The sequence below is a fragment of the Pseudopodoces humilis genome, chromosome 4 (genome assembly GCF_049639895.1).
Source record: "Pseudopodoces humilis isolate 2021_Gansu_Grassland_sample_001 chromosome 4, ASM4963989v1, whole genome shotgun sequence".
Taxonomy (NCBI): Eukaryota; Metazoa; Chordata; class Aves; order Passeriformes; family Paridae; genus Pseudopodoces; species Pseudopodoces humilis.
The window spans coordinates 33,857,502-33,872,860 of record NC_142203.1 but is presented as its reverse complement, the minus strand read 5'-3'; the positions used below and the strand labels follow the sequence as shown (position 1 = coordinate 33,872,860).

Genomic DNA, 15,359 nt, shown 5'->3' with positions numbered 1-15,359 from the left:
TTGATAACCACTTTAAATTAAAACACTATATGCATAACAATAGGTTCCTGACTCTTCATTCTGGGAACACTGCTGTTTGGTTTGACATTTCATTCCACTGCAATTGACAGCATGGGGTTTTTTTCCATATAATTTTAAATAATTCAGTAGTCACAACAAGATTTATAACCTCACAGTTTCTTCCCCTTTCCAAATGGTTTATTAATGTAATCAGTAACACAACACAGCATTATAGGAGGACTCCACATGCTGTCACTTTCTGTCGAGGAAACAATTTCATTCTAACTAGAGGATACATTTCCAATACAACACAAACCTGATGGTCAGTTCTGGTAACAAGACAGAGTACCAGTAGATGACTATCTCAAAACTGCTCATAATGTACTTTTACTCTAGTCAATAAAAAAAAATGACACTCAAAATTAACATACCCAGGTTTCCAAAGACCTGTGGGTGCAGAATTGCTTCAAGCTTAAGGTATCTGCAACTAACATGGTATATCATACTTAAAGAAAATAATGAGCAAAGGATTAAGTTTTAAACAATACTTTTGCTGAAAACAAAGGCAGGGGGAACAAGAGCAGATAAAAAATGTCAGAAGCTCACAGTAACCCACATAACAGCTATTTCTAAAGCAAGTGCCAACAGGAACTGCAAAGATGTACTTTACTGCACATGAAGATGTCATTATCTTCAAACAAAAGAAAAATCCGTTTTGTTTCCCATGTGGTTCCTTCTAATAGCTCAGAGATATCGTCTGCTCTGACTCAGCAGACTGATTTCCTTTATTGAGCTCTTGCAGGTCAGTCTCTATAGCAAACTTAATGAAGCATTCCCTCTGGCTCTCTGTCCACCCAGACCACAAGTAGCCTGGTCTAGCTACAGAATTCTGACAACAGAGACGCCTACCAAGCTGCTGCAAAATAAAAATTTAATTTTAGGTTCCTAAATATGCATCCAGTTATTTAAACAATGAATAGGAATAGTAGTTCCCACACTGAGTAGACAATATAGTTAACACTGAATTAAACACAACAGAAATTATAGCCACATGTCTAGTGTTTTTCTTTAATAAAGACATTTCATTATTCATTTGTCACAGCCATAGATTAATTATATCTTCAAGGATATTTCAAAATGCTTTAGCAAGTCCTTGAAAATATCACTGCAATATTTCACGGATATTTAAGTTTTGAAGCATCAATTTGGTTTCTCGGAAAAACAGCTTTCAGTCACACTACTCAAAATACATAACTTCTTAAGGGCCAAGACCAACAAAAACATTGAATCACAAGTACTCTGTGCCTGAGGTGTTCTACTGCTGAGAAAGTGCTGGGGAGAGCAACAGGAGTCAGTTCACAAAATATAACATTCTCAGTTGTGTCCAACTGACAGCTCTACAAACTCAAGTACTAGCATGGCTGTTTGAGAACAGTATTGCAAGATTTTTCAGGTAACACTGCACCTTCCTGTGTCACTTCTAGGAGTTGCTCTGAAATATTTCTATACTTTACAGATTACATTTCTGTACACGTCAAAGATCTGAGTGGTCAAGTGCTCAGCTTTCTGTTTCCTTTTTTCCTCCTCTTTTAAAAGGTCCTAGCTGGTTCCAGTTTTCTGGGTATCAATTACAGTGAAGAGATTAAAGGTACATGCTTTCTTGTTTTCTTAGAATCAGGGATTTTAAATAAAATTGCAAGGGATGGGCTTCTTCTCTTGTGTGATGGGAAGGTACTGCAAATACAGGACCTGACTGTGAGACGTCAAGTGAAGTAAGGTTGGGAGTGAAGTTACTGCCCTGAAATGGTGCTGAGTTACTCATAAAATTATCTCCTTTTCCCAAATTACAGCAGAAGAGCAAGGGCATCTTTACTGATTCAGAAAGCTAAAAGGATGCTAGAGACCTAAAATGGTCTTCTTGCCTCAATAAAGCATTTTCCCTGCTCTAAATGCTTATTTATAATCTCACTTGCAGAAATGCACAACAAACATGGCCTCTGCCATAAGTGTTCTGAATCTTTGGGATTGGCAGTTTTGTCCTTTTGTGTTAAGGCAATCAAGTGCATGCCTCATTATTTAGTAAAAATACCATAAATGCTAAGCTAGATGCAAATTCATATGTAGTATTGATTAAATCACTCGTCAGTACAAAGATGTTTTAGTATGTTTTACATGTTACAGCTCTTGATAAAGATGTTTAGATTCAATAACACATTTATTTGAACTTATCACACCACCTTTTGATGGGCAACTAAGGCACAACAGGTGATTTCTTTGGGTTGAGAAAGGGTTCTTAAGCAGTAATTCCTTTAAGACTTCCAAGGTGCATGGACAAGTAAGGTGATTTCAGGGATAGCATATCAGACAGGTGAAAACAGCCAACTCTACAAAAGCACATGCAACAACCTACACGGTCTGTCTCCAGACAATTGCTATTTTCAGGATGCAGGAAGGGTAAAAGCTTTCAGATAGGCTCAACAGTGCAAAATTAAGAATGAATTGCATTCTTTACCTATAAATTTAAAACATTATGAGATGCTTTTCTTTTTGAATGCTAGAAGTTGTGAGCCTGAAAAATTCAGTACCAATTATCACAAAACCAAACACAACTTGCCCTCCTTCTTCAGAACTTGACAGCTGAACTCTATTTTATAATTATATATCATCACAAACACAGAAATTGAAATTAAGCTCTTTGCAGTCATGTTCAAGGTCCTCAAATTTCATTATTACTATTACTATTTTTACAGTGGAGTTGATGGCTAAAACAGACTACCAAACCTAATCCTAGTATTAATTAATTTAAATCTACTATCATAGTTACAAAGTGGATCTCAGAAAAATGATTCTGCTTATTGAACATTATGGTTTTGGTACTAATTCACTATCCTTGATCTGCTAAAAGGCTGAGTCACACTTGAACTTTTACTATCTATATGCAACTGTTAAGATAACCAACAAGCTGTTCATCTGTTGCAAAACATAATTTTTTGGAACTTCCATAGGTTGGTGAAAATTTAAGCAGACATATAACCATGAGGATGACAATATTTCTCTGAATGGTGTGATTTCAGTCATGCACAGACTTCATATATAAAAGGAAAGCTCAGTTTAGTGTAATACCTGTCTTTGATAAGCCAAACATATGATGAAAATTAGGAATTGAAATAATTAGTGATTTTGTTCTGCTCCACCGCCAGTTTTCATACTTTTGACCAAGCTTCTGTAAACTGAAAAAATTGCCTGTCATATTAACTTAAGAAAATATTACCTTGAGGTTTTAAAATCTAAAGCTTTCAGGAAAAGAGAACAAAGAATCATGAGGACAAGACATAGCATAGCATGTTTTGGGAAGAGTGGTTTCTGTTGTACTTTAAAAGATAGTTATACTGAACATATATCAGGCAGAATTAATAAGAGATTTTACTTATAGAAACAATGTTGGTGATAAAGACATGGCTGAATTCCATTGCTTCAAGATGTACTAAAAGTCCACCACAGATAACCTTCACTTCTACTAACAAAGGCCTGGCCTGCATTAGTTAAGAAAAACACAGCATGCTCAGAGAAGAAGTAAAGAATGTAACTATAGATACTGACTATTTTCACTTGTAACTGACAACAATGCACAGATCACATGAGGAAGCTGTTTGTGCAGCTCTGTGAAAGCTGTGATGCCTCCCAGGAGTTCAGCTTCCCAATTCAAATATCGGACAGCCAGGCATGCAGGTACAGTGTGGTGAGAGACCAAGGGCACTAACAGTGCCCCAGGGCCACTTCAACTTGCTCTGCTTTCAAACTCTGTACTCATATAACCTGTGTTAGTACGGAAGTAAACATTTCAGTTTCTTTTATGAAAAGTAATCAATTCCACTGCTTTGAACTGGGTCATCCAGACTGACTCATTTTTAGTCAAGTACCTTGCAAAGAACTATTACTGCATCATTTTAAAAGATAACTTTAGGAATGTTCCCACATATTAGAAAGATGTTCCCACTTGAATAGCTAAAAAATCCTGAAATTTCCTCAAATTTATTTTAGATCTTTATTTTGTATGTCACAAGGCTGGTTACTTCTCATGCATTACAGTCCACTGACTGATAAAATAGGAACTGAACTAGTAATGCCAGTATTACTACTACAGAGAAGAAGTACTGCTCTTACGGATGACAAGGTATAATACTTCCTTTGTCAATGCAATTAGTTTCCTTTACACTTTTTTTTAAAGAAAAGTGTAAGAAAACAAAACAAAACCAAAATAGAACTGCACTACAGTACTGAATAAAAGAAGGAATATTTTCACATACACAGCCATACTCTGTGCTACAAGGGCCATTAAACAGTAGCACGGCTCTCACTAACCTCCTGTACATGAGAACATTTCAACAGCACTACTGTTAAGCAGCAATGTCAGAATATTTCCCTGGGAGCTGAAAATATTTCATATAGTCAGACATTGCCTCAAATGCCTGTTACGCTTTGTACTCCTATTTTAAAAACAAGCTTTCCAAACTGCCCAAGGCACAATGGAATACTATCATACTGTAAGATACAGTAATGTTTTAACTTAATGAAAAGAGCACATTAATTCTATTAATATTTCTTAATATATACTTAATTTTTAACTCAGTTAATGCATATGTTTTCCTCAAATCCCATGAAAATGTGAACAAAAATAAAGCTATTTTTTTCATACCATTAGTTTCTGCAAATTTCTGTATATCAGCCAGAGTTTTCAGTTCTTTCCTTGGGCAAGCTGATACACACAAGGCAATAGACTTAATCTTCTGATGTACTAGATCAATGTTGCATGGATCCAAGAAGAATACATATCTATGGAAAGAAAAAAGGTAAATTGCTTTTATTTTAATTAACAATTTACACTGAACGAAATTTCAGACTATGGGATTCAATCAAGACCGAGTGATTCAGTTTACCCAGAAACACAGGAAATTTTATATTATTGTAAATGTGTGGATCAAAAGAATTTTTGTACTCAACATATGCACAACAAACATATGGGTATTTAACTCTACCTGATTCAAGTCCATTAAAATGGTGCTACTCATAAAAACAGTAGTCCTGCCATGCCTCTTCACAGATATGAGTCCAAACATTCACAAAGCTTTACTCCAACCTTAAACTTGACTTAGAAAATTCCAATTTTTTTACAAAAAACCCAACAAACCAAATAAAGTCATTCTTATTCTGCAAAAAAGAAAAGGTCCACAGCTATATTAATGAATACACATAGCACCAGTAATTAAGAACAGCTTTTTAGTATAGATTGATTTTCCATGCCATGACTGAACCAATTACTTTAGTATTTACTTAGAAATAAAATTCCTTCAGATATTTCACATAAAATTATCTAATGTTTAAGGGCAGTATTTTGAAGAGATTCTACTTGCTAACTTTTCACAATGAATGCCATTTGAAAATCCAGTGCATGAAGTACATATTATAGATTCTTAACTAACATCTCCTGGCTATATTTATGACAACCCTACAGAATTTCGTGGATAAATGATGGTGTAATGGAGATGCTTTTCTCTTTGGAAGGTGAACAATTCTTAAATGCCTGCAGTTCTAATGATGTACTAAGCGTTGAAATATTCTCTTCATATTACCTAACATCATCATATGAAAACACCAGAAATCTGCCATATAAAATGCTATTTCTATTTTTGCAGTCCTCACAATGGGAATTCATTCTGTAACCAGTAAAATCCCTTTCACTCCTAAAAAGCATTTAGGTCCTCCCTGAGCACCTTCAGTCTATATGCTAATTGCTGTCTACTGTTCTATTACCCAGTGTCAGTGTACAAGAATGATTACTATTCTTGTAGAGTACAGTCTTCCTTGAAAGTCTATCAAAACCCATATTGTTTAAATCAACTGTAACATGGTAATAGGTTACTTCCATTCTCATAATATTCCTTTCCTCTTCAAGTTCACAGTGAAATCATCCACCCCTATTTCTCTTCTACATTACACACTAGACATCTTCGGACTTTATAGAAAGACCACTGAAATCTGACAAACAAGTGTAAACAGGAAAATTCTGTCATGCAGACACAGTAAAAGTTACTGCATGCAAGCAATAAGCCACAGTTCTCCCTTATTTCAAATAAAATACTCTTGAATTGGTACTAAGACATACAAAAGCTGTATTAATTGAAGTTTCCTCCGGTTGTTATCCCATACAGTAAGTGCACATGGCAGAACAGTGTCTACTTCTTTGAGGGTATTTGGTCAAAGGAGTTCCAAAAAGAGCCTACAGAGTCAAAGCTGACTGATACGGCAAGGGAGGCTAGGATAGGAACAAACCTGGCCAATGCCACTAATTGGTAAGGATATGTGGATTATGAAAATGGTTATTTTTCACTAAGACTATCTGGCTAAGGACCTTGCCAAGCTGAGATAAAGAAAAGGAGAGAGACACTCAGACATAAAACTTGTCCACTTAATAAAAACAATAATCAGAAACAAGCCCAGTCAATGACAGTAATTGATGGACTATCAAAAAATTGGACAGGGACTTTGCAATTGATAGAGATGCAAACTCCTAAGAGCAGAATGTAGTAGGGGTCAGTGGGGACCCTGTCAGCAGAGGCAACATGCATGGGACAAGGTAGCAGACAGAGATGTAAAAGTAACAGTTACATGCAAACTGATGTTGGTCAGTAAGTTATCTGACCTCAGCACCTGATTACTGCAGTCTATCTTGTCCTATTACTAAAGCTTTTAACTCTCTCTTTGCATAAATCTAATCTCTATCCCATGTGCATGGATGCTGCAAGTGCTGCAGGGATTAAGCACCAGCTACTGTGGGGACTGACAGGGGTGTGAGGAATTTGGTGTCAGCAACTGGAATCAGGCCAGGGGTTTGGGTGCCACAGGACTGGTGTCAGCTACCAAAGTGGATGGAGTCTCAGTGCCATTGGCAGGGAGGGATCTTGGCAATGCGCTGCTGGGGTGGGAACAATTTGTGCCCACAAAAAAAAGCAGCCAGAGTTGATAGACTCAGCATAGATGGTCACAGCCCTTGCAGTGCTGGCTACTGATGGGGATGAACACCTGTACCTTCTCCAGATCTATGCAAATTATAGAATCATAGAAAATACTGAGTTGGAAGGGACCCACAAGGATCACTGTGTCCAGCTCCTGGTATAACTCACTAGCAAACTCCAAGCCATATCAGACAATGAGTAGGGAGGTCTAGGTGAGAAGTTTTGTGTGAGCAGAGGGTCTGTGGTGTTACTGGGGGGAAACTGAGGGTTTCTGTGGGTGTTTGTGGAATGACTGCATGAGTGTTTGACACTTAGCACCAAACTAGGGGAACTCATAAGGTGGATAAGGTGCTGTGCTGGCTCTTGGAGAATCCACAGAAGTGTGTGAGCTTGCGAACCTGTGAAGTGTCATGTGTGTTCCTACACAAGTGACCTTCTGCCACTGTCAGCCTGTGAGGACAAGGGAACATGGTTGGCTGCGCTCGTGAATACCACTGTTGAAGGCAGCACCTTGTCACTGTCAGTCTGTGTAACCAGCTATGTCAATGGGTACTGCCCATCCACATCTCTCAGCCTAGGCAGAGACCCTGGGTTCTGGGAGCTGTAGGACTGGACTCCAGCTCCTGGATGGAGTGCTCTCTGAATTTTCCTAAGGAAACCAAATCAGGAATGTCACCATTAGCAAGCTAGAACTCATCCCACTTTTACAGTGATTTCAATTCAAGGGTCAAACTACGATTTTAATCGCCAGAATATTTTGTAAAATAAATGCTGCAATTCTAACTCAAATCTGGAAGTTTACAAATACAATGCAATTACAGCATCATACAGCATCATACACAGTTTTGACAGAAGTGTGGGCATAGCCTTGAACAGCACATGTAATTCAAACACTGCATTTTATGGTAAAGAGACAGTTCTGACAGCAATAAGGGAGTTGCACAGAAAACTCCAGGCTATCAAATCTGTGGCCTTGGAAGACACAAGATAATTAACATTGTTTTTACTTCATCGCAGCTAAAACAAGAACTAAAATTCTAGGAACCAGAATTACAGAAGAAAAGTTAATTTCTTTTTGTTTATAAAGAGTACATGTAGAAAATAAGTGATTTTACTGCAGAAAATTTCATACTGTGTCACCACAGGACAGAATTTGTTTCTCTCTAGAAGAATGTCATTACATGCTTTGTGCTGTAATTTCAGTTATTTACAATCAGCAATAGACTAATTTTCTAATAAAGAAGTAACTTATATCAGCAATACAAAGACTGACGTAAACAAAGTAATCATATTGTTAGAGATGCTTCAACACTGCAAATGAAAATATGTTTGCTACTTGAAAATCAATATAGTAGACTTACAGCATATGCACATTTATGCATTTTTATGCACTATCAGCCCTGTAGAGAAGGAGGTACTGGTGCATGAAAAATTGGACATGACCCGGCAATGTACACCTGCAGCCCAGAAAGCCAACTATATCTGAGACTTCATAAAAAGAAGCATGACTAACAAATGAAGTTTTACTCCACCCTGAGGGGGATCCCCCAGCTGTTATAGTGCAACCAGCTCTGGGATGCCCAGAACAGGAAAGACACGAACCCATTACAAGAGTAGAGGAGACCCATGAAAATGATGAGAGGGCTGGAGCATATGAAGATGTGCTAAGAGAGCAGGGGCTGTTCATCCTGGAGAAGAGAAAGCTGTGGAAACACCTTTTGGCAGCTTTCCAGTACTTATGGGGGCTTCTCTAAAAGACAAAGTGACTTGTCACACAGGCAAATAGTTAAAGGACAAGGGGGAATGGCTTTAAACTAGAAGAAGGCAGAATTAGAATGACAGAATCATCAGAAAAAGACCCTTCACATCATCTACTCTAACTGTAAATGCACTGCCAAGACCACCACTAAACCATGTCCCTAAGCACCAAATCTACATATTTTTTAAATACCTCTAGGAATGATGACTCCACCACTTCAATGGCTTGATAACCTTTTTGGCAAAAAAAGAATTGTCATAACATCCAAACTAAATGTCCCCTTGCACAGTCTGAGACCCTTTTCTCTTATACTGTCACTTGTTACCTGGGAGAGGAGATTGATTTCCTCATCCTTTCAGGCAGCTGTAGAGCAATAAGATGAAACCAATAACTAGTAATGTGAGCATTAAAAACACTTAGACAAAGCTAGCATTTTAAATATTATCTAAAAATTAACAGCTAGAGTGTACATCCCATATGGCATGTTACAGGACCTGGAATGACCATATTGCAACACGGACTATAGAACCAAGCGAAACCCCCATAAAAACCAGCCTAAGATGGTATGAAGATGACCACATTGCAACCACTTGCTAACACAACAGCAAACCAATGAAAAGTAAGACCACCCCAGGCCCTAATAGTGCTCTTGGTCCAGGCTGTCATGTAAGAGATAGGGAATTCACACTGCAAGGGAAATAATTCCCCAGCTATTTCTTTGTTCAGGTTCTCTTTTTTCAAGGCACATCAATAGAGCTACCACATACCATAACTGATCTGTACCATCTAATGGAGATGAGAGTCTAGTCTCAAAAATTTATTCAACAGTAGGGCATATACAGTTTCATTCAACCAAATTCTCTGTGTACATGCTACAAATCATCCCTGGGTCTTCCCATTACCTAAGCTTCAAGCATTTCCTGGGGTCAAAGGCAGGCACTCAGGCAGAATGCCACCCTAACTATTCTGCATAGCATCATCTAGTATTTGAGTACAGCACAAAACTAAATTCTGTCCAAATAACAACTTATTGGCGATGGAAAACCAGCCTGAACTAGCATTTCAGCTGGCTGCTGTGATTATCCTTTATTTGCAAATAAAAGGTCATTTTTAACCCCTTATAACTATCAGAATTTGTAAAGCAAGAAGCTTACTTGAAGGAGATAGATTTAATTAGAATTCACTGCCAGATCTAGAGTATAATCCTATGCCTGACTCTGGAAAACAGACTATTAAAGTGTTTTGTGGTTACTTTGTAAAAATAAAAGGATGTCTGATCCACTCTTTGTTCATGAGACCAGGTTGTAAAATCCTCCTTCCCAATATTTCATTTTACTGGTTTCAGCATATCTGATGTACACAGAAAGCAAATCATATGTCTGTGAGAACTCTGCTTTTCACCCCTACCACCCAGATTTCCATATCCACATAGACAACATCAATTTCACTTCCACATGACAGTGCCTATGGGTTGCTGTCTGTCACATACAATGAAGAAAATGTTATTTTTACAGATGATTTAGTTTTTCAGCCCTTGAACTAGGAAATGAAAATGGATTTACCCGGCAAGCAAAATGAAATGAGAATAACTTCATGTTTTCAAAGCCCCATTTATGGAGCTTAAAAGTCTTTTCTTTCTCTACACAAACTGAAATGTACAGACAGGAAGAAGAGTTTATTTTTACAGTCTGTCTGCAAAATGCTTCTATAAAAATAGCATTAAATACTCCCATGAACCCCACCTCAGACACTGTAGGAACTCCATCTGCTAGAGACAGATGCAAAGCAGATAGCTTTTTTAATTTGCTTGGCAATTTTTCAGAAGAAACTATGGAGAAGGAAGGATCACTCCAATAATAACCAATTATTATAATAACCAATCCTTTCCGAAACTGGATACCCTGGACTATACAAGGCACTTTATGTGAACAGTTAAAGAATAATTTGCCTTAGCAGAGGATTTTCTCTTAACCAAACAGAGATTATTATAACTCATATGTGTGTATCTATTAATTTGCTTAGATCATGCATCAAGCCATGGCATCTTTGTTAGAAAAACATAATTCTTTTGAACCTCTTTAAGACTTCTTGACAAAATACAGGTTCTCTCAATTACCTGTATTGAAAACAGTCTATCTGCTGTCTTTTGAGCTTGCATTTACAAGAGGAATTTACTTAGTGGTGGATGTTTTCCCACATGATGCTCTGACTTATGTCACACATAGAAGACTATTACAATATTAATTATTACATTTCAATAAGGTGTCTGAATTTCTCTACCTTCGCATGATCTCAGACACCATTTCTTTCTAAAGGTAAACGTAAAATTATGATTTTAAAATTTGCATTTTTTCTCAGAACACTAGAATCATAATTTTGTACTTTATACTCATGGGTGTTGAAAGTGCTAAAATGTTTATGTAAAAATGTATGAAAATTATGTTGCATAAGCTTTAAGCCTTTCAACCCTCTTGAAAGATGGTATTAGATTAAGAAATTATTTTTCCGACAAAAGATAGCTGTAAAAAGTTCCAGACATTTTACTTACCTCAAATCTTTCTGGTTACCACCAATTATTTATCTACATATTAAATCTTAAATGGGTATTTATAAGTCTTTGGAACAGCAACTCAAAATAAGCTGATCTCAGGAAAGTGTGCTTCCAAAATAACTTACAAATTTCTGTTAGTCTGAATGTGTGAAGCAAAAGGCTGTCATACTCAGAAATTAGTAACTTTTCAGCTCCTTGAAGCAATTGATGGTGAAAAAGCCAGGTTTTTTTGTCAGTTAACATTACTGTACTACACTAAACAGTTTACTTTCTGAAGTCACGCAAGCTGTACAGGACTTTGAGCTTGTCTGACTGACAAGACAGACCTCAACAGACATTCACAGGTATTCAACCTGTCAGTCCAGAATTCTTCCCACAGTTCCGGTACTACTACTATTACTGTCATGTCTTTCCTGTACAACAGATAGGAAGTACCTGAACTTTGTTTTAACAGGACACTGCTTAATCAAAGCTTTGTGCACTTCTAAAGTTTTGTGCATTTTCTCCACAAGTCACATATGTACATTCTGTCTATAGCTTAAATTTTAAAGTCTTACTCTAATGCACCAGATATATCTCATCTCCCCCTACTCCTAGTGGCAGAAACTGAGCATACAACATCAAAAGGAAACATTGCTATCAAAGCCTGCTCCCAAATCTGAGAATACTTGTCACACCTAAAAATCTAACAAACAAGACTTTCCAGTGGCCTAGTACAATGTCCTACATGAAATCAATACTGGAAAAAGTAATTCCTCAATTACTTTTGATTATGAGCAGTATTCATACTGCATGTCTGCCAACATATAGTCTAATGTTTGTGGTTGTTACAAAAGATTGCCGTCCTCCAAGTGAGAAAAGTGTCAAAGGAGAAGTATATGAGTTAGCATGTCCCTTTTCCCATTTTATTTGAAACCACTCCCAAAGAAAGATTTTGCCTTTCCTGATTTACAGAATGCAAAAAATGTATCACATACTTACTTCTTGTGTGTGAGGTCCAGACCACTGTTGACTATTCCCTCCACTTTGACATTTTTCTGTCCACAAATATTTCCATAACTGTCATATCCTGAAAGCAGTCTTGCAGCTGCTCCTGTAGCTATTGAAAAGCCACAGATAAAACCCTGGAGGAATAAAAAAAATCCCACAGTTTAGCGATACTCTGTTTCACATCTGGGAAAGGTCAGTTTTATTAATTTATTTCTAAACAGAGGTTGTCTAAAAATTCTTTCAGACTGGAAAAGGAAAGACAAGGATTACCACAGAGAACTGCTGTGCAGTAATAAAACTGAATGCAAGCTAAGAGATGATTCACATATGTAACACTGGATATTATACAAGCATAGTTAAGACTCCTGTATGTGGTCTATTTGAAAGTCATATTGTCAGCAAGTGGGCATGAAGCAGAAGGGAGAAGTCAGTAAGTGGGCAACAGCAGGCAGTGAAGGAGAGCTACAAGCAAAGAGATGGAGTTTTCAAGGATTGCTATGCATCTTAGACAATTCCTCCCAATCCAGATTTTCTTGCTTTCAGATTTTTTTTCTTTCCTTTAAATTAAGTACTTTCAAAGATGAGCTAGAATTAAGATGCCTATCTAACACAAGTTTCTTTTAAGGAAATTCTCTTAAAGCAAGTGACCAGGTCAAGGCCACTGTGGTTTCAAATGCTGGTTTTAAATGCAGGAAAGAAACAGACGCAAAGCAAGATGGTTCAGACCAAGTAATATGGAAAATGCCCTTAGTAGGCAAGTCTTGCTGTGAACTTCCAGAGATATTTTACAAGCAAAACCAAGATTAAGGCAATGATTGTGAAAACAAGACACTGACCCAAAAAAGCTTCATTAGCAAACCACTGTCAGGGAGAAATGAACCATCAGCTCACTCCACTACCACCAAGGATCTGATTTTACATGTGAGACAGGCTAAGATTTGAGAAGTGGAAGCAGAATAAACAGCTGAGACAAGTGTATGGAGCAACAGATGGCAGTGTCAGGATCAGATGAAATGATTATAACAGGTAATGACGTTGGCATGGAACAGTGAAAACGTGGGCGGTGCACCCTGCAAGTGAACTCTCCTAGAACGGTAACTGTGTGACCTAGTCGGATGATTTCTCTGTATATTACATTGCTTAGACAGGAAAATTTGGGACATTTGTGCACAGGAAACTAATTTATTATTGGAAGAACAGATAAATAATCAAATAATCAGGGAACATCAACAAACCAGAAAAAAAAACAAATGCAAAAGAAATCTACATGTTTCAGGAAGCGCTGTGCTTTTTGCAATTTTAAGATATTCACATTACAGTGATACTGCAATACATATGATTTTAAATAATCATTATGATTTTTACATTTGAAGCCAAACCATTGAAAAAAACTCTGGGGAAAGCAGAAGAAACTTTTCAATGGAATTATTCCAAAAACCAGAGACTGAGGAAGAGCAGAAAAGAAGGCTGAGAGCACTTAATCCCCCAAAGGACACCTGCTTGCAGTACAGCAGTACAAAGCAGCAATTTTTACTCTCTGTTTAAGAAGAGTAGCAAACACCAGATCATGAAACAAAGTAAGATGGAAAGAAGTGTACTTCTAATTTTCATTAATCTGCAGCTTTCAAAGGTTTGGTCTTTTAATAAAAAGTATAGAGTGTTGTGAGGCTGATTTGAAAAAGGTGATGGGTCCATCACAGAGGACCGAACTGTTAAAACTTTGAAAAAAGATCTTATCATTAGTAATATGGTTGTTAACAATAGCTGCTTCTACTAAGTATACAATAAAAATAAATTAATTAAATAAACAAAAACCCAGTTAGCTCTTTGATAGTCAGAATCTTTTTTTCTCACAAAAAAACTTTACTGTGATTCACAGAATTGTTTACCAGACTTCCAGCTACCATTCTGGGACATGCAGAGTCCCATAAAGTACATGAGTCAACTGATAATTTGCCATGCTGAAAAAATCACTTACCACCGAGACTGCAGTTTCAGGGGAAGAGAAGCTAGAGAAAGAACTGACACCAACAATAAATTATGGATCCCTACCAAAGGCCTACCAAAGTATGCACACACTACCCATTTCTGTTCTATAGCTGATAGTTCCCATGTAAATATATCCTGATCTTTGCTGGTGATTAAGTTACTGATAGGTTTTAAAACTCCCTCCTTATGAATGCAAACTCTTCAACTCTATAACATTTACAAAATCTGCTGAGTTTTACTCACCATTCCTATGCAGAAGACAATGAATAAGAGCAGCCATGGTACATCTGTGCAGCTGTGGTCTTCCAGAGGCTTCCATTCTCGCTTGGAACTCTTGTGTGAGAAGAGAGACACAAGGTTAAAAACACTTTGTCTGTTCATAATAGAAAAAGGCAGAAAACTATTCTACAGGTAATTTATGTACAGCAGGAGCCATCTTCAATACCAAGATAGTTGAAGAACCTTGGCTGAAAGACTTTAAGAGTAAGGCTCATGTAAGATTTCAAAATAAGTGCCTCCACAAGAGCTAGACCATCAAACAGTTATTTACCAAAAAATAGCTGATTTATCCACAAAACATGTTATTTTCACTTGTCTTTTTATTACCAGAAAACAGAAATGAATGGCATGAAATTGACAGTATCTCCTATTGCAGTCTTTCACAGCTACCTTTCAGTAATCTGATTTCCAGGAAGGATAAATATTAAACTTTTCAAAAACCCCTAAGTTTTCAAATACAATTGGCAGGCTGAAAAAGAGCTATGGATGTAGAAAGGAGGTAATAAACTGCTGTTTAAGGAACAGTTTTCTACCTGCCATAAGGCAGCTGAGATTAACACTTCAGTGAAGAAATCCTTCATCTGTATTGTTATGGTGCCAGAAAGGTAAATTGTATAATTAAAGGTTGGAATACTCAATGATGGAGGTAGTTGTAAGCAATTTAGATAGTTTCCTGTTCATGAGGTAAAAATTCTCAAGTAAACATACATTGCTAAGATAATTAGAGTCTTATAAACAGTCAGGCAAAAAGGTTCCAGGAAAAGGGAAAAGAATAAGC

At 37.1% G+C, this 15,359-nt stretch overlaps 1 protein-coding gene across 11 annotated transcripts in view; it reads right to left on the bottom strand.

The window, feature by feature from the left end:
- Positions 1 to 15,359, bottom strand: part of SLC44A1 (solute carrier family 44 member 1) — a 72,051-nt gene that overhangs the window by 41,922 nt on the left and 14,770 nt on the right. For all 11 annotated transcript variants that reach the window (XR_001331971.2, XR_001331970.2, XR_001331969.2 and 8 more), the window contains exons 2-4: positions 14,546 to 14,635; positions 12,305 to 12,447; positions 4,697 to 4,833 (exon numbers count right to left, since the gene is read on the bottom strand). Coding sequence is in view for 8 of the 11 variants with exons in the window: in XM_014258819.2 (XP_014114294.2) it covers positions 4,697 to 4,833; positions 12,305 to 12,447; positions 14,546 to 14,635 (370 nt within the window). In the remaining 3 variants the exon portion in view is untranslated. The remainder of the gene's footprint in view (positions 1 to 4,696; positions 4,834 to 12,304; positions 12,448 to 14,545; positions 14,636 to 15,359) is intronic.